Genomic DNA, 20,156 nt, shown 5'->3' with positions numbered 1-20,156 from the left:
TAATAAGCAGTGAATAATAGGCAGAGAAAACCTAAGCCAAACACATTCCCATTCCCCGTTTATGTACCGTTTATCCACGTTAAAAAAAAAAAAAAAAATACTTGTTTGAAAAAAACAAGCATTCCCCTCAAAATATAAAAACATTACATTATTATAATAAATGACACTTAATTCATGATCTCCAATATACAGTAGGGGGCGTGCAAAGAAACAAAATACAGTGCTGGGTACAGTTTAATAAAGTTTTATATTAAATAATGATAGATCATTTAAAATGTGTCATTACCTTAAAATATATACAAATCCTCTACCAAAGCCAAAATAACACTAAAGACTTCTTTTTGTTGGCGACCTTTTTCCGCTGATGAAATAAACACTAAATCCTAGTAACACTATATCTTCATTTTACATTCATGGTTTTGTACCAGTGTTTTGTAAATACTTTGACTTTCACTTTTCATCAGAAGTAGGTTGTAGTAGTAGGCACTCGTCTCCCTAGTTGCCCGGGAATGTTTTTCAAAATGTCGTCAACAAAAGTGGAGAACACATCTATAAAACAAACATTAACTGTATCTCGCTATGCCCTCCAGCCAGGAGTACAGGCAACGTCAACAATAAAAGCAAGTGTTACCACCAGAAATGTATCTTTTGGTTCAGTTCTTAGCCACAGTAGGCTACCTAATGCGTTAAACGAAAAAAAGTCTGTTTAAGTGTTAGCATTTTATGCTATACTACTGGATTGCATATTCCTCTCAGTGAACGACACCCTCTCCTGAACAAACACTTTGTTTGATTCAAGAGGAACACTCAAAGATGCACTTTGGCCTCTCACTTCTACACTCTGACTCATATGGCTTTGGGATGGGACAACCTGAATGAAACCACCACTGCCTTCATGCTGTAGCCTTCCACTTCCAGCGGTTACTGCTGTCTCTGACAGTGAGATATTACCAGAGGTCACACCATAGCCCATTTGGTTCACAGAGCTGCTGCCCATTCCTTGTTGCATTTCAACCACTTGACTTTTACCTAACGTGCCAATAATCTGGTGAGGGTCACAAGCAGCAGAGGCCCTCCCTTCCACCAGAACCAAGCTGTGGGCTCCCTGGAGGTTCTCCAGCCCAACCACACCCTGCCTTATCCCCTGTAGCTGGATAGAGCCACCCGTAGTGGCCTGTCTCTCTACCATGACCTGAGTGTCACCAGCAGCAGATGCCCTCCCTTCCACCAGAACCAAGCTCTGGCCTCCCTGGAGGTTCTCCAGCCCAACCACACCCTGCCTTATCCCCTGTAGCTGGATAGAGCCACCCGTAGTGGCCTGTCTCTGTACCATGACCAGGTTTTCAGCCATATTGACTGTAGGACCTACAAGCAGGGTGGGATGGGGATGTGGGTCCACTACATACAGAGGTGGGGCAGCAGCATAGTAGAGAGATGGCTGCTGCTGGATAAATAGTGTCTGGGTTGGGACCACTATATTCTCTTGAAGATGCATGTTGGTGGCTGCATGGCAGGTTGTAGAGGAAACGCTTTCCTGGACCATGGTGGAGGAAGTGGCCAAGCTTTTGGCATCGGCTTTGGCAGCACTGATGCTCTGTGAGATCTCCCCACTGGAACAAATGTTTGTCACATGTGACGCAGAAGGCTGAGGAGCTGTGACCATCACCTTACTAGATTCAAATTCAAAGGCTGCACCACCACAGATGCTGGCCAGAGTCTTAAATTTAGGCCCTAGATCATTGAGGAACTCCAGGTCGCGGTCTTCCTCAAGGAGACTGCAGCAGCCCACAGAGCCCACCGGAGACTCCTGGCCCTCATACTCAAAGATGAGCAGGCTTTCTTTTGGAGATGGAAGCCCCTCCGCCCAGCTGGCTTTCTAAAGTCAAGGAGAAAATTGAGAGTTACTGACATGCCATTGGGAAAAAACTATAGGGGTGTGTTTCCTGTACAATGACGGAAGTTAGCATTAAACTAACATGGTATGATGTCGTTAAACTAACTAACACCTAAAGTACAGTTTTCAGAAACCAACATAGTACTATGTAAGTTTGAACCTGGTTAGTTAGTAGTTCAACTTACTTGGTAAATGACTTGTTTTTTTCCAAATAAACACAGCTTTTGCTGGGGGCAATGAATTCACATCTAGGCTGAATACATTTTTCAATCTAAGCCTCTGTTACTAGTTCTATTTAAAGCATACACCGTATTCCTTCCTTAGGTTGAGAGCTGTTGTTTGTACTACACAACCTAACGACAGTGTTTGCAAACTTTCAGTTAAACTATGTTTTTGTGAACACCTGTGGCGCTTAATGATGGTTCAGACTATGTAAGTTACCAACACAGTTAGCTCAGTAGGTCGAACTATGGTTTTGGGATACACTTGTATCGCAACTGCATGGTTGGAACCATGTAAGTTGCTAACGTTCAGTTATGAAAGTGATACAATAACAACAAATAAATAAACAAACACTCACATTTGAATAATAGTTTCTAAGGAACTCCTCAGACAGAGCAATGCCTTCAAATGCATTCTTCTGGACTGATGATCCTTGATGATCCCCAAATCCTTGGCCATGTTGCCCATACCATGTTCCATGATCCGTGTTAAATTGGTTAGACCAGTGGTAGTGTCCATTATTAATGTTACTTTGAGACAAATGTGAACCTGCAGCGCCTGTGAGGTCCACCTTCCCTTTCGTTACTAAGCCACCGTCCACTTCTGTTGGAAAGAACACCATGGGCACGTCCTGTGAAGTAAAAATGATTCAGTTGAGGAGATTCAATTCCTTTGTTTTATTTAATCCTGCCTGGCTGCAGTATACTATGATTAAAAACACAGTAAAGCAGTAGCCTGGCTGTGAGACTGCGCACAACTGATACCTTATCTTCCCCTTGGCCCTCACAGTTATAATCCACCAAGTGCTGTTTGGCCTCCCAGGGCATGGCCTTAAAATCAGCCAAGTCTCCAGCACCACCACACAGGCAGAACAGCAGCAGTAGAGGCAGCACTGCAAGCACATGTGAAATGTACAGGATTAATCGGATCATCAAAAACTAGTATTCCTTGCATAGACATAACAATCCTTGCATTCTGTAGAGCTAGTCAAACCAGTTTTTATTTTTGTATTAACAAAGCAACTAATGCCATTAAACACTTTCACTTTCACTGTGCATTTGTGATCCTATGTGTTTACTCACAGAAAAGCAGTAGGAGTCCCAGGAGCAGCAGGAGGATGGCTGCTGGTCCCAGGGTGGCACTAGGTCCCTTATCCGACCGTTTACATATCTTGTCCGTTGTACAACTGCACACCTCCAAATGTAACACCTGGTTATCACATGCTTTTCCCTGCTGGTCCTGGATCACCATAGATACCTTGTGCCAGCCTGGCCACAGACTCTCTATGGGTCGTAAGATGACTGTGCTGTCTGAAAGTTAAAAAAAGGAGTTAAAATCACACACAGCAATACATGGAAGTAATTTCAGTGTCATTGTCAGAAATATGTCAATTTAAAAGGCCTTTCAAATAAGGCAGAGGAGTGTTTGTTTTTTCCCCAAACATGTTTGAGAGTTCATTCCCAGGATAATAAATTATCTGTCTGTGACTCTCTGCAAATACTCACCATTCAGGCGCTCTACAGACCACTCTTCTTTTTTGCTGGACACAACTTTAAATTCAAAAGGTGCCCCATTTGGATAGGCATCCCCATCCACAGCTGTGACGTACACCACATTATCCTGAAAGCACACAGTCTGGTTCGTGCTGGTGAGGGTCGGGCAATTGTCATTGAAGTCCTCAACTTGAATAGCGATGGTTCCTGTGGCTGTTTTTCTTGGAAAATCTAAGAGTAAATATTGAGGATTGTTAATAAATACCTTACATCTTCCATCAACATAAACTGTTAAATGAATGATCCTCATATACATTGCAACATGCTCTTTCTACCAGTAATCCAGCTCTAACACATATCAATGTAATTTCAACACATGGCAAAAGGGACCAAAGGGACAAACCTGTTGTGATACTAATTATTTTGGCATAGTAGGTCCCATTAACCAAGTGGAGGGATTCTCTGTCTGGGAGTTTATTCAGTCTGATTTCAGCAGTGTTCTGATCTATCGTTATCCAGTTGTGCTTATCTTCTCCTTTGGCATATCTGAAAAAGAGGTAAAAGGAAAGACATGAACACAACAGCAAATATGAAGATAAAATGCCAAGGACAAAAGTATTGATTTAAGATTGAACAGCATACGTTACGAAAAACGAATGATTGACAAAGACAATGAAATAACATTGAATGCATATGGTATGTCAAGTGTAGAGTAATGCCAATGTATGGAAGCATTGGAATAAAATGCAAAAAACAGCCAAAATAAAATGGGCTCTCACATGACATTGGTGGCAATCTTCAGCGTGTCACTATCAATGGCCGTGTAGGTAGTAATGACCTGTTTTAGGTTAATGGTGGTGTGATCCTCTGAGACACGCACCACTTTGACTAGAGGCTGGAAGCGAGGGCCCTCTGGTTCATTTTGGACATGAATCCTGATGGGATAAGTCTTGGTCTTGGTGCTGGAGGTGATGATGGAGGAGTGGTACTCTGCTTTGTTGGAAACAGCCACCCGCAGGTTGAGCTCTTGCAGTACCTCGTAGTCGAAGGCCTTCCAAGACATCAGAAATGCTTAGATTAGTATATACAATAACTCATGTGTTTTTTTCCCCTGAAATGTGCTCCAAATATTTGCCTGACGTGGATTACTGAAACATTCCTCTCTATCCCTCTCAGATACATGGTGAGCATTTCACTTTCAACCCTTTGACCTTTCATCTTTGACCAATCAAAAACCAAGAGGAAGGCGAGAAAAGGAACTGAGCTTCTACAATGTCAGTCAAACACAGAAACACAGATGATTTGCTGGGAAGAGAAGGGAGCAGTAGAGGGGGAATCAAAAGAGGGATTAAGGAACAGCCTTATCATATTCATAAATGATGGTCCAGTGTCCCTTATGTCAGGGGGGATTAGAAAGGAAGCATTGGAGGATATTTCCGTAGCATTTAAAGAATTCAACCAGCTCTTATCATGGCTGCCAATTTCACTCAGTTGGAAACATTCCTAAACAAAAAAGCTTATCGTCCTGCAGCCTGTGTGGTTAGGGGTAAATGCCAGTGTGTACTGTAGTATGTCTTAATAACACACCTTGTTCAGCACCAGAATGCCCTCGTTTGTCTTGCTGTCTGTGGTGATGCTAAAGTATCCTGCTTCATTTCCAGACACAATGGTGAAGACAGCCAGCCAGTTTTCAGAGTGGATTAAATCAGAGTCCAGTGCCTTGATCCTCAACACCTCCACGTTGAATGTGTTCTCCATTACTTTGGCCTCATACTGTGAATTAAATAATACAGATCTCAGCAATTCACTTGCATTTAGAGAGCTACTTCATCTGGAAATATAGAAAGCGCAAAACACCTCTGAGCATTTTTTCCTAAACAAATAGTTTCTTTCACGTAATGTCAAAAACATTTCCGTTTATGTCACGGACAGGTTATTTTTTCTTCAACTAAACTCAACCAACTCATAATGATGAAGGGAAATATCTAAAAGCTACTGTTAAGTCACTGAAATGCGAAAAGGGTTCATTTCTCACAATGGTTTTTTCCAGGGTCGGAATGTTGTCATTTACATCCAGAATCTTGACAACATATTTTCCAGTTCCCGAGAGCCCTCCAGGACTTCCATCCATATCAGTTCCTTTGATTGTTAGAGTGTAGGTGTCAAGGGTCTGCAAACATTAGAAACCAGAGAAAACACATATCAGAAAGACATACAACATGCCAGTCATACTAATACAATTTGTGCTATGCAGGTTATGAAATGAAGGTGGGATCCTTGGATTGCGCAAGTCCATATTCTCATTTACCATCATAACATATTCTTTACTTTTCAGTGTGGTTAAAAAATTGCTCAACCATCACCCTATAGTCAGACACTCACCTCTCTGTCTAGAGATTGCTGATTGACATGGATCTCTCCTGTTTCCCGGTTGATGTAGAACATGCTACTGCTCCCTGCAACAATGCTGTAGGCTATCTGTGAGTAAGACGTCCCGGCCTTGTCTGCATCTGTGGCATTGACTTTCATCACATAGGTACCTGAAACACAACAAAGTAATCAATCACTGTGGCCAGTCACTTTAATAAATCATATTAATTATGATGCAAAGTGATATTGTAATTAAACTGTGATACCATTTCTGATATCTGAAAGGTAAAAAGCATACCTTTTGCACTTGCTTCACTGACTTCCCCAGTCATTTCGAAAGAGAACACAGGTGGACAATCATTTTGGTCTTCAACCATTATCACCAAGTCAATGTCTTTCTCTGCACGGTTCCCATTAGGGAACTTTGCCACTCCCTTCAACTGAGAAGAAACACAAAATCCATCAGCTTGACTAACAACCTCAGCCTCGTGGCAAAAGTCCATTTCTCAGCCAGCGGGTAAAATAGACTCACGTAGTAAGCAGGTGTCTCCTCCCTGTCAAGAATGCCATGGATCCTGACATAGCCAGTCTGTTCATTCACTGTGAAAAGGTTGAACGGCGCTTCAGATGCTCCTTTGCCCACGAGAGAGTACTGTATGCCTACATTGGTCTCTTCATCACTGCGTATCTGTTGGAAAAGACATGAAGATCAGGTGACGCCTTCTTGTCTAATTACTTATGTAGACAGTGACAATGCAATCTAGTGCTTCCAAACATAACAAAGGACAGGGAGAGGAACGTTGGTGATCCACTGTAGTATCAGATCTGATCTACAATAAAGCATGAGCATAATGTGGTGTATCATGTCTTCACTGAATGTAAACAGGAAAGACATGATACACCACATTTATGTACATTTTAAACCATTGTATGTCAGTTACAATCAGTGACAGCTTATTTAATATATACATAGACTTTTATGGCTGCGAATGCATCGTGTTTAGCAAACTGACATGGATTTAGCGGTCAATGGAAAATGAAATGCGGCCACAAAAGAGAGTCTGATGAGTATATGCTACATATTAAATTAGGAGCGTCAGTGCAACTAATTTACATTTGAATAGACTTAAAATAAACATGGAGAAATAAAGGGGAGCAGTCCCAATTCCTTGTTATCCATGTGGTTACTTGTCAGTAGCCTTGGTTATATCAATTACATCCAAGAATGAAGTCTGATAATGAAAATATTCATACTTTTGCTATGTAAGCCTCCCTAGTATAGTCTTTATTTTCCATTAGTTTCCTGGGAGGAATGATCCATTCTCTCTTCTGCCTGTGAAGTTTCTGTAGTCCTCTGCCATACCCCTGGACTTGTATAATCTATAAATGAGACACACAATCAAAATCAAAATGAATACAGTATATATGCATTGAAGAAGGAGGGCGCCCACTTGATAACCCATAGGGTGCCATCAATCATTCGACCAACCCATAGAGTCTCGAGTATGCAAACAGGGATATTAACACCTTGTCCTACATAACAGATCTATATTTATTAGCAATTAACACAACACAACAGTAACCATGATGGTATATTACCTACCATTTTTGCTCAACTTCATTAATTAGAGTACATAATGGCATTCTATTGTAGGTACACAGTTGAACACTGACTAAGTCATAATATAATTATAATTATCTTTATTAGTAGAGCACCATTCCATCCATGGCTATATAAAAAACAATACAGAGTAAAAACATATGTCTGACGTTACTTTTTAACCTTGTGATGTAGGGATCTCGTAAACAATTTCGCTGATAGTTACATTTCAAATTTCTTCAATGTAATTTAAAAATAAATATTTCACATTTGAACCTCCCACTCTAAGTTACAGACAAAGTTCGTGAAATAGCCTCGATACCCTCGCTCAGAGAAACTTTCGTTCAGTCCAGACCAAGTCAAAATTGTTGTCTCACAACAAAACTGTACGTGTTTCAAAAAGACAAGTTACACATTTTAGCGTAAGGAGAGATAAAAGTCACTTGAAAGAAGGTGTCGACATTTCCCTCTGTTCAGCTCTTTGGGATTTCAAGCCTACGTGTAAGATTACACTCACAACAGTCCGTTATTTGCTGTTCCTGAATGTATAGACACATTATTATAGTAACCAATTGTTCTTTACTTACCAGTATTAGAATCGGCACAATTATTTTGATAGCTAATGCTGCGTGAGCCATTTGAGTCGTCGAAAAGTATCCTTTCAATGCGCGTTATGTACTTCCAGTCGATTAAATACCCCAAATGTCACTGATCTCAGACAAAGTCGTAGGTGGAATACCTTATTATTCAACACAGGCAGGGGCAGTACTGGGAGGCGCTTACTCAAGCCTACACCATAGTCTACACCCAAATCCGATTGGTAAATAACCTGTAAAGAACACAGATAACGCAGAATACTGGTATCGTCTCAACTCCACTAGGCTAAAAGAGGACTGGGAGGGTCACTAGGAGGCTATGTGAGGAATGCGGATTTTTTTTGACCACAGGCCTTAAGGTTTGCACTGTTATGAATCTTAGAAAGTCCTGGCTGATTTGTATTTAACTGCTGCAGCATCAGACATTTGTATATCTCCAGATGTTTAAGAAACCTTTCTGCTTTGGAGTTACTGTTCTCAGGAGTTGTTCTTCACTGATGAGAGTTATGTTCCTCTATATCGCAGTCATAGGGTTTACAATATTGAATGTTCCCTCTATTAGAACTGTAGGCTAGTTATCACTAGCTGATGTGTATTTCAAACTTGCCAGGTAAAGGTGTGGCACTGACTACTGATAAGAGTTGAGCCATGGGTGGGTGGAGCGCTAGAAGCAGCAATCTGTTGTCAAGTTATGTGTGGGATGTTTGTCATTGAAGAACTACCTGGGTGTGGCAAGGCTTACTAATCACTATCTTCCACAGAAACGGGCTGCGTCATACGACTCTTGCCTCTGGCAACCACACACTAAGTTAAGGTAGTCTGATATTCTGATATATATATTTTTTTTACAACTATACAGCACATGCAGGAGGCAAATGGCGTACAGTGTTGCAGTTTAAGTGCAAGGTGAGATCTGAACAGTGATATGAGTGACTGGTTCATTACATACATGGCAAACACAAATGTGCCTGTTACTGAAAACAAATCCTCAGACACCTTTTGGTTTCATGGCTAGACAAATTAATCATTAACTTGCAGCATAGGCCACGGTCTGTACTAAAGCCCGAAACGGGCCCACAGAACCGACTCCACCTCCAACTGAAAGTACAAGGACAGATAGAGAAAGCAACAAGGAAATAACATAGGAGATTATCATCAAGCAACTGACAAGTGAAAGTAAGTTCACAAGTTTGAACCGACAAGAGTGAGATAACAATGCAAAGTTAGCTCCAAAGCCACTCCTCGGTGCTCAATATGACCATGGCACAAAGTGATATTACAAAAAAAATACAATGAAAGCAGTTCATGTTAATACAGACTAATTATTGGTAAAAAAAGGCTATCTAGCTGGCTTGCTATATAATCACATCATTAAAAAAATGTTTTGGCATCAACATTATTCGATACATTGTGTAATACCCACGCTCAACAATACCTTGAATTTTCTTCTTGGAATAGGCAAGAAGGATACATATATAATATATATATATACATTAAAACTGGAGCTTTTTATTTGGGTGTGAAAGTTTTCCAACTATTCAGGGGACAGCCCAAGACCCCAAAACCTCACAAAAAAAGTTATTAAAAGTGAGGACCTAAGGAACTATAGTTTGTGGATATTGTGTACTCTGACAGGTTATGGAGAAGTACCTGTGAGTTACTTACGGTGGTTTTGTACCTCTCTAGGTGAATATGAGGTATGAGTGTGACTTAATATATTATATTATATTTAAATGTGAGCATTTTATAAAATTTACACACATACATAAGGGACAATATGAGCTTCTTTGTAAACATGTAATTGGCAATACTACTCCACAAATGAGCCGTAATTAGCAAGGGCCACTTCAGGGGGCGCTAGAGAGAATGGACACGCCCAACTAGGGACACATACCTTATGTTCCGTATCAACCAAATGGGGAATGAAATCATGCCAAGTTTCATGTGGATTGGTGAAGTCTACGAACATGATATTTTTTGACAAACATCAGTGGGGGAAAAAAAAAAGAAAAAAGAAAGAAACTTTTGACAAACACTTTATGATCACCAAATAATGTTTAGAGTTACACTTGATATGAGTTAAGGGCGTATTCTGTAGACCCCACCCCACCTGGATCAGCTCCTGAAAAACAGAGTGCCAACAAACAGTTGGGTGAGTCCATAATGCAATAACTCAATACACATTGAATCAGTAGAGGGAGGTATTTCACAATCCTGCAGTCTTTACTTTTAAGTTTTTTTTCTTTCTTTCTTTATTGTTTCTTTGCTTGTTGTATGTATAGCAAACACACAGTAAGACCATTTATTCTGATTCTCGTAATCTCCTCACTGGCCTTGTACCCTTGATCTCTGGATATCGTTCATTGCTCTGTGTATCAACGCATGCATGCACACAGTTTATGTGGTGTCGCTGGATCAACAAACTGCACTCAAAGCGTTGTCAGTGACACTTTCAGTGCCTTTCTTTGCTCAGTAAACTCATTGAAATGTGCAGCACCAAACTCTCACCCTAGAATTTCCTTGAGAAAGGAAAAATGACAAAGCATGTTATTTGTAAACCATATCCTCAGTGGAGTGAAGCAAGCATCTGTAAAGAAATGACTGACAACAATACATGAGGACTCAACAATACATGGAATGAGACAGTGTGAACTTTACCACAAACTTTCACTTATTTTATATCATCTGTCAGCACAAAACCACCAATTGGGTGTTACTTTCTGCTAGGGGCAGAATCTGTGGTGTCTATTCACATCATCCACAACTCTTGCACACACAAGGCTGAGACACACCCAAACATACTGCAATAAAAATAGGTCTTATCAGCAAGCGGATGACTCACTTGAGAAAATGCTAACCTGTGTTTTTAACATTAATGCTCGCTCAGTCCATTGTGTTGTGCAATGAGTGAGTGACATCAGTGAGTGCAACGGTATTTGGTGCTGAGAAATGATATATATATATATATATATATATATATATATATATATAGTGTGTATATATATATATATATATACTTTAAAAAAAAGAAGATTTTAATGAATATTTCACTTGAACGAGTTTCCATGAAGAAACCTAGCATTTTACAACAGAAGCAACATGTACAATACAAATTCTGATTTCCTGAAACAGCTGTAACAAAGACCTCAATGTAGGGTGACAAGAGACAGCATTAGCAATGAAATCAGAGACAGCTTTAACAATGAACTCATGCTGTTCCTTTAATATGACCTTCCCGGAAAGCTCCTCTGTGCTGTGCACTCAGTCCTCTCAAAGCTTTGGCTCTGGCCTCCAAATGTAGCCCTGTTATCAGCCCATTCAGAGCAATAGTGTGAGTTCATCTGCCTGACTCTAGCCTCTCCCACTTCAACTCCTTTCCAAGGCGCATTCCACAGCACTTAGATGCGGGGTCATGTGTTCTCATCTGAGCAACAAAAAAAACACAGTAAATACAGGGCAGATGGGAAAGCAGACTGCTGTGGTTGCATAGTAACCATCATGTGAGATTACTGTAAATACTCTAAGAAACTGGAACATACATTTCATATTGAGGGAAATGGAACTAAGGTCAGAAGCACGGAAATTAGCCAAACAAATTGAGCAGTTGAGCCACTGTGTGATGTCTGTGAGTTAGGACCTAAAATAAAAGTTGGGAGGATCCACCGTTATGTGTTTTTACAGTTTTTGTTTCCTCTTGTTTTCACTCTTGTCTCAATACCTTTTCTCAAAACTCTTCTCACAGTGGACTTTACAGACACATACCTGAGCACATCAGATAACCTTCGATGCAAAAACCACTAAAACACTTCAACATTCACCCAAAAGTGACTCACAGGCGTATGCTCTCTCCCTTTAAACTACTGTACTTTATCAATCAATGTACAATTAACTAAAAAAAACACAAACCACTCGAGGCACTGTAAAATGCATATTTATGTTGCCATATTATTCTGCATAGTTAAGTGTTTTCAAAAGAAAAGAAAGATATATGACTCCTCTTACTTATTTTAATACACATCAAATACACTCAATAGATTGAATCTTTAGAACCAAATCTTTAGCACACTTTATCCACCCCTTAAATCTCCCGTATTCCAAAAATATTTCAAGGCAAACAGTTGTCATGAAAACGGAAACAAACATTTTGGAAGAAGTTTTCATTTGAATGCATTTTGTATCTAAGCAATGAAAAAGCAACGACAATTAAGTTTACTCCTACTTCAGTTCTACTGATATGGTAGCATTTTAGGGTTATTTGTCTCATTGTCACAATGACTTACATATACAGCAGTAATGTTTTCAGTGACAACTACATTCACAGTTTCTACAATCATTTTCACACTTGACTGTTTTTCCATGTCCACTTTTTCAAAACTCTTCATCCAATGGCCTCTATAGACTCACACCTGAGCACATCAGTTAACCTTTCACCACCAGTTTACCAACATCAAGAACAAACTTGCCATATTATTCTGCATAGTTAAGTGTTTTCAAAAGAAAAGTAAAATATATGACTCCTCTTACTTATTTTAATACACAACAAATACACTCAAAAGATTGAATCTTTAGAACCAAATCTTTAGCTTTTGGAAGAAGTTTACATTTGAATGCATTTTGTATCTAAGCAATGTAAAAGCATCGACAATTAAGTTCACTTCTACTTCAGTTCTACTGATCTGGCGAATGTGTTCAGTGTTTTGAAAAAGGTTACATGGTATTGAGCCAAGTGTGAAAATGATTGTACAAATCTGTACATACATACATGCACAAAACTGTACATACCTAAAAGCAAATTTTAATGCAAATGCTTTTGTAGCGCCCCCTACTGTACAGCCAACTACGCCACCCCTTGGGCTAACTGATATGATGTGGTGTCAGAGCAAGGGGAACTCTAGAAAAGTACAAAAATACATGGCGAGTTTAACAAACTTTTACACTATGGTTTTGACAAATCGTTAGAAATAACATAATCATCCCAACTTTACAAATTCACCGACCCAATTTAAATTACAAAGTTGAACAGATACAGGGCTTCGGCCAACCACCTAAATTGTCCATAGGCCAGACAACATATTGGTACCATCTGAGGGGGCAAAACTTTACCTATGCTAAGTTGTTTGTAGGACTGATATAAGTCTATTAATATATGATAACCCTTGCACAAAAGCAGCTTTTCATATTTTTGGGCTATATAACCGTTTTCACTGATCAGCGCTTTAGCTAAATTTCCCCAAATCACACATGTGCTAATATCATCTTAACAGTGATTTTGGTCATTATGGTCATTATCTCAATTATTTGTAAATTATTCGAATAAGTCAAATGTTGCAACTAGACAAGTCCTAACCCTCCGTGCCGGATTCCAAGGAAAGTGGGTGGACCACAGACGATGATGGGAAGTTGGTGATTGAGTGGACATGGATCACCAGATATGTGCAAACTGCAAACCTGTTCTGATCAACCCAGTGAGAAAGAACCCACTGTCGAGTGAACAGACTCAGATGACGGTCATGGTGACTGACTCCTAGGTTGAGGGTGTGGACCTAATATATCCCAATATGTACAGTTCTAATTGTAGTTTATCTAACAGGCAATGTTAAATAGCCCTTCTATTCAAACCATCAGTATTGTTGTTACAAAGAACATGCCAATTGATGTTAAAGAAGCATTCTGGATCAATTGCTATTCGCTAACGATATGCTAGCGGCTAAAACTAACGAAATCTCTTGAAATGTGCTGACTTTGACATTATGACAAACTAGTTACTCAACAACTGTCCTAACACAGTCAAACATCAAGCAAGTGCAACACAAGACAAAGCAAGACGGCAAATAAGCTACTTACTAGTTCGGCAGACAGTAGAAAGCCGGGCGGCGTCAGGCAATCCTACATTTAGCAGTTATGTGCCTATGGACCCTGGTATTACAATGGCACAGAGACGATTCTCCATATTAAAAGTCATTTTAGCGTCCCAATTCTTTTCAACCTGTTATTTTAAGGTAAAATTGCTAATCCTAACCCTAATCCTGAAGTATAATTGTTGCATACTGTTACTTTAAGTGAGCATGTTCAAGTGTAGCATGTGTTCAGGTGTAGCATCATCTGGACATATGCACTGTCAGACCACTAATTAAAGGCACCCAGTGCAACTTTCGAGGCTTAAAAATAAACATTCAATTTCTAGTCTTTTTGACACATAGTAAATTTCAATAACTCCATACCATTACATATCGACATTCAAGGAGCAAAGATGAGACGTCGTTGTGTGGTGAGAACTGATAGAAAATCAATAACAACAACAATTGCCGCCATTTTCTTTATTTATTGGTGCCCACAATAAATAAAGCAGGATTCCAGTCAATGGAAAAATGGCCTCTCCCTACCGGCGATTGTTGTTGTTTACGATTTTCTATCAGTTCTCACCGCACAACGACGTCTCATCTTTGCTCCTTGGACGTCGATATGTAATGGTATGGAGTTATTGAAACTTACTACGTGTAAAAAAGACTAGAAATTGAATGTTTATTTTTCATTGAATGTTTATCTAAAGTTGCACTGGGTGCCTTTAAACAGTTTTACATGTAATGTACGTTTTGAAGGACTGGTAATACGAAAAATAAAACAAAACTATTTTACATGCCACAACATTGTTTGCCTGTATCATGTGTAGTTTTATCATAATTATCATCTTAACAGTGATATCATTTTGGTCATTATCTCAATTATTTGTATAAGTCAAATGTTGCAACTAGACAAGTCCCAACCCTCCGTGCCGGATTCCAAGGAAAGTGAGTGGACCACAGACGATGATGGGCAGTTGGTGATTGAGTGGACATGGATCACCAGATATGTGCAAACTGCAAACCTGTTCTGATCAACCCAGTGAGAAAGAACCCACTGTCACTGAACAGACTCAGATGACGGTCATGGTGACTGACTCCTAGGTTGAGGGTGTGGACCTAATACATTCCAATATGTACAGTTCTAATTCTAGTTTATCTAAAAGACAATGTTAAATAGCCCTTCTATTCAAACCATCAGTATTGTTGTTACAAAGAACATGCCAATTGATGTTAAAGAAGCATTCCGGATCAATTGCTATTCGCTAACGATATGCTAGCGGCTAAAACTAACAAAATCTCTTGAAATGTGCTGACTTTGACATTATGACAAACTAGTTACTCAACAACTGTCCTAACACAGTCAAACATCAAGCAAGTGCAACTCAAGACAAAGCAAGACGGCAAATAAGCTACTTACTAGTTCGGCAGACAGTAGAAAGCCGGTCGGCGTCAGGCAATCCTACATTTAGCAGTTATATGCCTATGGACCCTGGTATTACAATGGCACAGAGACGATTCTCCATATAAAAAGTCATTTTAGCGTCCCAATTCTTTTCAACCTGTTATTTTAAGGTAAAATTGCTAATCCTAACCCTAATCCTGAAGTATAATTGTTGCATACTGTTACTTTAAGTGAGCATGTTCAAGTGTAGCATGTGTTCAGGTGTAGCATCATCTGGACATATGCACTGTCAGACCGCTTATTAAACCGTTTTACATGTAATGTACGTTTTCAAGGACTGGTAATACGAAAAATAAAACAAAACTATTTTACATGCCACAACATTGTTTGCCTGTATCATGTGTAGTTTTATCATAATGATTGTGGCCTAGTGGTCTAGGTTCATTAAATACAAACTGAGGGACTACTATTTAGTTAAATTTAAATTTGTATTTGAAGAGAGAACCACAAAATATTGAAACTGCAAATTTCGCAAAAGTAGACTATATATCCTTATAAAATTGACAATGTGAACTGTTCAAGTACATAGGAGCCCATTCAAAGTATTTATTGGTGGGTTTATTTCAATGGAGATGAGATAATAGTATATTGGTACAGTTATACAAGATGACTGGAGCATTCATCTTTCCAGTTAGCCTGATATAAGTCTCTCTGTTCAAGAGGTGAAAACCACTAAAAAGCTGCCACTCTGAAAGGGTTATCACATCAAAACATAATCTAGGGATGTTTAACATTTTAAAAATAGCAACTAGACTTTGCCCACCCAGATGGTACCGATATGTGAAATTTCAGGTCCGGGCCCATGGACTAGTAAGGCGATATAGTCAAAAGTGCAGAGACGTTCAGTGAGCTGCTGCTCAACATCATTTGACATGTCACATATCCTCACATGAACAGTGTCGTTTGTCATGGGAATTGTCTTTAAGTTCGCTGCTTCTTTTTCACCTATGAGTGCAGTGCACAAATCGATGGCAACTTCTGCAACCTTATGGGACGTTTTGCTCTGAGCTAGCCGGTAGGAGACCAGATAGGATGCACGCAGTGCCTTCTCCTAAACAGTGATTGCACGTTAAAAAAAAATGGGTTTTTTTTGGGATGCCTCGAGGTTTTGGCTCATACGTTCAAAAAAAAAGTCTTTATCTTTATAGACAGTTGGCCTGCTTTGTTTCAAAATGTATCTGCAATTTCGAAGGCTTCAGGCTTTCATTAGCCAGTATTTCGTTGCATGGCACACACAACGGCGGGTGCTCACCATTCTCCACGCAATACGTAAATCCATATTTCAGAAATACCGGGTCACACGCCTGTAAAACTCCCTCTTTGGTTCTACACGAAGATACTCGGTTGACTTTTTGCCTACACTAGTCGCCTCTAGACATTCTCCGGTCATGTCAGAGCATATTATTGCGCAATACATGTTGCATACATTTGAAATATCTTATATGCAAATTTGATTGGCTGAATGTTCGAACATGTTATCGTTAGATAGGCCTACATGCAAAACCATTACCGGCTTATGTAGTTTAATGTCAGAACTGGGGCCAGGGATTCCCTTATGGACAGAGGGAGCATGGCTTGAAAAAAAGGTTTTACATTTAGAATTCGTCTTGCGACCTTTTCAAAAACTCTGGCGACCCAAATTTGGGTCGCGACCCAAGGGTTGGGAACCACTGCTGTGGAGGACACTACCCTTTGTGTGGCGCCCCCTAGGTGTTCATCTTTATTTATCTGTCTTTGTGTTGAATGGTAGCCTGGATACCAGCCCGAACTCCGCCCACAAAAAAATTTGGACGGGAAGTTCGGTCTGGCTCTTCGGCCGTTGGGGAGACATTTTTCCTGGTAGAAAACAGTACAGCCAATCAAAGTGCCAGGGCGGGCTTTATACGATGATGGACAGATGATCAAGCGGTAGATTCGAAATCCAACAAAGATGGCGCCGTCTCGTGAGCCTGTTAGTGGGAAATATTTTATGTGAATAAGGCTATCTACACGACTTTTTTAATGTCTAAATTGACTCGGTTAGTTGTGTATGTGCATCACGAATGTTGCAGAATAATGTTGGTCTTAACTAAAGCTCTCTAGACCATTATTTTTATGTTATTGCTAACGCTTGCACCAAAAACCCATTGAAATACATAGTAGCTATAGCTAGCCTCGCTGCTAAACGTATAGTATAACGTGATCAAGCATATCTCACAGATATTGACGGCGCATTCATTTTGAAAGAGGAACAGAGAAACGCGATTAAGGCATTTGTTGATCGAAAAGATGTTTTTGCCGTCCTTGCTACGGGATCTGGTAAAATTTTAATGTATCAGATGGTCATACTACGTTGCTCTGATTAGTTCTAGGTATCCAATTGAGCGCACTGCAAAAAGTGATTTTCAAGAAAGGGAAATTTACTTATTTTGGGGAAATTAATCTGGGATTTTTACTAGTTTTAAGCACTGATAGAAAACATTTCTTGTTAGTGGTCGAAAGTCAAGCTTGTTTTTAGAACATATATCTTACTTTTTCTAGGCAAGAATTTCCAGCTTATTTTGAGTTCAAATTATCTAGAAATGAGCTCAAATAGTGTGCAACATCTGAGCAACCAGGTTGTCTCCTTATTTTAAGACGTCGACATTCTTGATTTAAGAACGATATTTTCTTGAATCAAGAACACTGTGAGCAATGTCACACAAACATTAATAGTGAAAAAAAATTGAGCATTTAACCTACATCAAACTTGGTTTGGTCTTGTATCTATTGATCACTTTGCTGTTACATCTCCGGAGTGTTGATCATACCTATCTCAGAACCACACTCACCTTTAAATTAAGGCAGTTCTCTTTTACAACCAATGTTTTCTCCTTATTTCAGCAATAATCCTTCAAGAATAATGCATTGCAATTCAGAACAGAGACAAACAAAAATCTTTATTGATCAGCATCACAAAATGTTTTGTTGTTCTAACACAATTCATATAATAAATGGAGTGTGCAACAATTAATACAATTTCTAATCAACTTAATATCTAATGGAGCAATGCCCTCAAGTATGATATGCATCATATCTTGTGGTGTTTGATTGATTACATTACAGTCAGGGAAATCTATAACCTTGCTCTTTCTGTCGATTCCGTATGTCGTTTTTAACTGGTTTCTGAGGTAATCTGTGCTGGCTTTTTTTTTTATTTCCTCACACTGCCAAACGTGTCTTTCTAATGACCTTTGCTCAAAGTAATCTTCGTCGAAAAACATCTGCATGTCACTGCCACCAGCTGCAGAATCTCCATGTTCTAGGTTGATGGTGCTGATAGATGGGCCAGCCCGAAATATTCTTTCCTCGTTTCCATTTACGGTACTGCCCTGGCATACTTGTCTGCTAGCAGCCCTACTGCTTGCCATCAGGTGTTCCCCATGACATTGTTTAATGTGGTACCAAAACGAATTGTACACCCGATACTCTTTGGCACAGCCATCGATCCCACAAACTACACGAAAGTCTGGACTGCGACTGTGGGTGACATTGATGTGGCTCAATACAGATTTAAGCGTTAGAGCCACGAATACGTAAGGGATAACGGCCGACGAGCTGTCCAGTTATACGAAGTTAATGGACGCTGCGGGGCAAAGAACACCACAATGCGGAGCAGAAGTCCATTAAATTCGTATAACTGGACAGCTCGGAGGCCGTTATCCCGCTTATCTCCCATTTACAACATCCAAAAATGTTTTTATTATTATTATTATTTAGAATTTCCTTTATCTTTAGGAAATTTAATATGCATAATAACCTGATGAATTCTTGATTTGAAGCCTAGTGCTCACGTTAGAGAAAGTAGTGCGTGGAACTGGACCTTTAGTTTCCCCGGGCGTTGCTGCAAAGTGACACTCATGAGCTCACCTCTGTAAAGTAAACGGACACACAGACACAGGTATTGTTCATAAGGTTTTACTATTTACAGTTGAACTCCACGTTTCCGTTGATGGTGAAGTTGGACAGAGCAACAGGGAGGTCAAGTTTAGTAATTTTGGTCGAAGGCTCACAATCGAGCCGGCTAGTAAGCCGTGTGAGCTACCATCTGTTTCAATGGTTTTTTTTTCTAAGCGCTAACAGCCGCCTACAAATAATATTCGAGACTTTCAGTTAAGAATTACAATACTCCGCAACATTCAAGTAGAACATAAACAACTAACCGAGTCAATTTAGACATATAAAAAGTCGTGTAGATAGCTTAATTGACATAAAACATTGCCCACTAACTTGTCCCAACACGCCGCCATCTTGGTTCAAATTATCCTAGCTGTCAAAAAATAAACGTTACGTTGGTTGTCAATGGTAACCATTCAAGAGCATTGATATGGAACGGCGATTTAACGTTTCTACTGGGACTACGTCCAAGGTGTCCATCTATACAAACTTAATGTACACGTCCCCATTAGCCAATCAGAAAACAGTATTTCGTTCCAGAGGGAGATAAATAGCACATACACACCGCCAAGCCATAGTGAGTGACATGACACAGATTTTTTTTTAAATGTTTAAGTAATCGGGAGAATGGATGAGTCCAAACAAATGTGTTAGCAAAATGAATGTATAATAATAAATAAATGCATTTATCTACCATACTTGAAATTACAGTACCAAAACAATTCAATCAAATCAATATCAAGGAGGAATGCAAAGTAAAT

The 20,156-nt window shown here is 39.6% G+C and overlaps 1 protein-coding gene across 1 annotated transcript; it reads right to left on the bottom strand.

The window, feature by feature from the left end:
* Positions 1-721: 721 nt before the first annotated feature.
* Positions 722-8,272, bottom strand: LOC308364755 (desmoglein-2-like protein; the record flags this gene model as incomplete). The annotated part of the gene is made up of 14 exons (XM_080837986.1): positions 8,167-8,272; positions 7,234-7,359; positions 6,512-6,667; positions 6,278-6,419; positions 5,992-6,149; positions 5,645-5,779; positions 5,197-5,382; positions 4,389-4,660; positions 4,013-4,155; positions 3,622-3,840; positions 3,199-3,426; positions 2,881-3,008; positions 2,475-2,747; positions 722-1,876 (listed from the first exon to the last, which is right to left on the bottom strand). The coding sequence occupies exons 1-14, from the start codon at positions 8,215-8,217 to the stop codon at positions 722-724; spliced, it is 3,372 nt and encodes a 1,123-aa protein (XP_080694112.1). The 5' UTR covers positions 8,218-8,272.
* Between the last annotated feature and the right edge of the window lie 11,884 nt (positions 8,273-20,156).

Source organism: Sprattus sprattus (assembly GCF_963457725.1).
Source record: "Sprattus sprattus genome assembly, chromosome: 4".
NCBI classification, from domain to species: domain Eukaryota; kingdom Metazoa; phylum Chordata; class Actinopteri; order Clupeiformes; family Clupeidae; genus Sprattus; species Sprattus sprattus.
This window is presented reverse-complemented; position numbering and strand designations above follow the sequence as displayed.